This window comes from Equus asinus, chromosome 22, assembly GCF_041296235.1.
Source record: "Equus asinus isolate D_3611 breed Donkey chromosome 22, EquAss-T2T_v2, whole genome shotgun sequence".
Classification (NCBI taxonomy): Eukaryota; Metazoa; Chordata; class Mammalia; order Perissodactyla; family Equidae; genus Equus; species Equus asinus.
Window position 1 is genome coordinate 50,149,208 of NC_091811.1, and position 2,491 is coordinate 50,151,698.

At 34.2% G+C, this 2,491-nt stretch overlaps 1 protein-coding gene across 1 annotated transcript; it reads right to left on the reverse strand.

Annotated features, from left to right (window-relative positions):
• Positions 1-2,006: 2,006 nt before the first annotated feature.
• Positions 2,007-2,165, reverse strand: LOC139041657 (small integral membrane protein 30-like). The gene has a single exon (XM_070495260.1). The coding sequence runs from the start codon at positions 2,163-2,165 to the stop codon at positions 2,007-2,009; it is 159 nt and encodes a 52-aa protein (XP_070351361.1).
• Between the last annotated feature and the right edge of the window lie 326 nt (positions 2,166-2,491).

Here is a 2,491-nt window from a genome sequence, read left to right on the forward strand (position 1 = left end):
AAGTCTCAGGCCAAAGCATTTCCTCTTGGCAGTTTATCTAAACTGCTTCTAAATGTATTGAAACAAATAAAGGCAATTTAAAACATGCTTACAGATGCTTTATGACCAAAGGCAGGAATTAAATAAAGTAACTTTATTTTATTAATTATTCTTTGTCTCCACTTCTCCTAAGGATCCTATAGTAATTTTGTTAATGACTTTATTGAAATAAGATTGACATACAAAAAGTCTATACATATTTAATGTATACATCTTGATGAGTTGGAAAATAAGTATGTGAAACTGTCACCATATACAATGCCCTAAACTGAGCCATTAATTCTAGAAGATTCTTCCCTCCCTCTGCCTTACCTCTTATTAAATTTTTATTAGAGTTTGTTACACATAAGATATCTTGTAACTTTGTCCTTGTATTTGAGATGATTTTTATTTCACTCTTTTTCTGAGTTCAATCAATTCTAGTTTCATTTCTCCCTTTTTTTTTTTTTTGGCTAATTTCTAAAGTTTTAGAATTTCTGATTCAAGTTGATTTTTAATACCCAAAAATGCTTATTTGGGGGTATTTAATTCAGTTTGAAGTATTGTGTTACAGTTTCCTTCTGCTATTTGTTTGTTTGAAAGGGAGGCTTTTCAAAGCTAAAATGATTTAATTCTTATTTTCTTTTTTCTTCCTATAGTAACCATGGCTATATTTAGATTCTTTCATGTATTCATTTTGTAGATTTCAGGTGGTTTACAAGATTCCTAGTTGAAGAATACATTCTTCTGTCAGTAGACTGAAGTATAGTTTTTTTTTAATGTTACTTTTTTAGGTTTTGGTGGTCATGAGGGGAGGGAGGGAGGTGCTTTGGTTTTCCTTTTCTTTTTTTTGTCTTATAGGACTCTAAATTTCCCCCTTTTGCTTGTTTTTACTTTTACTCATATTTACAAAAGGTATTTTCTCCCCAAGAAGCAATGACTTTCAAAGACTGGTGCTTCCAATTGCATACATTTTTCAGTCCTTTCCCTATAGTCAGTGCTCTGATATACTACAATTCCTTTTTTTTTTTTTTAACAACATAATGAGTTTATGTTTACTATAGTACTTCTCACCATGGTGATGTTACTCAGTTAATCAATATAAAGAGTTTTTATTTAAATATTAAATCTCTTCTCCATCTGAAGTCTATACAGAGTTGTTTATATTAAATCTTTTCTCCACTTCAATATTAGATTGAATAATTTTTTCTAAAGTTTTTTCCCCAAAGAAATAAAAGCTTCAACTTTTGACTGACTACATTTGATATCCAAGTACAATATTAACTTAGGAGATAACAAAACAAAAATCTAATAAAACTATGGAAAAAAACTCCCAATAATTTAGTGGCAATATCGTAGGATGCTGGGCAAGAGTTTCCTTCTTACTATTTCACGTGTTTCAGGAATTATGAAACTATGAAATATTACTTATGCAAATTTCAGTCATCTTACTTCTTTGACTGCCTTCCAACCAGTAAATACAAATTATAGGCTGCATTTTGTATTGAATTGTTTGCTGTGAAAAAACCATTTTTTCCCATTTAACATATATTAATTTGTTCCATTAAAAGGGAAACATCTAAAAATGTGTAGTTACCCTGTTTACTGTTTCTTGAGCACTTTCAGACACTGAAACAGTCTTAACCTCAATAGCACAAAGGTTTTCAGGGTGAGATTTGGTTCAGGAGGCCCTTCAAAGTCACATCTGTCCAGGGGCCAGTGTGGTGCAGCAGTTAAGTTCACACCTTCTGCTTTGGCAGCTCAGGGTTCCCCAGTTTGGATCCCGGGTGCGGACATGGCACCGCTTGGCAAGTCATGCTGTGGTAGGCATCCCACATAGAAAGTAGAGGAAGATGGGCACCGATGTTAGCTAGGGCCAGTCTTCCTCAGCAAAAAGAGGAGGATTGGCAGAAGTTAGCTCAGGGTTAATCTTCCTCAAAAAAACTAAAACCCAAAACAAAACAAAGGCACATCTGTCCATTTCTCTTTCATGCATGTACACTCAAACAAGTACAAATGTCTATAATGCTGAGAACCGTATCTAACAAGAGAGTGGTTGCATCTCTGGCTTGTGCTACTTCAACAACAGGCAGCACCAAAAACAGTTTAATAAGGATTAATAGTAATTGTGTTGAAACTGAGGTCATGATGTTGGGATATTGAGGTGGCAGGATCTTGAGGGCTTAAGATTCCACAGAAATAGGAAATTGGATAGATAGATAGATAGATAGATAGATAGATAGATAGAAAGAAAATTCTATCTGGCTTGAAATATTCCATTTCTGGAGTTCCAGATACTGAAGCTAAGAGGTTCCACTTGACATCTCCTTCCAGGAAGCAGCCATTACAGGAACTGTGATGACAGTAGAATCTCCCAACTGTGTTTCCTACGATCCCAGAACTCCTTTCCAATCTTTTCTAACATTGGGTGGATTTTCTTTCTGTTGAAGTGATTTTAGATAAATCGTGGACA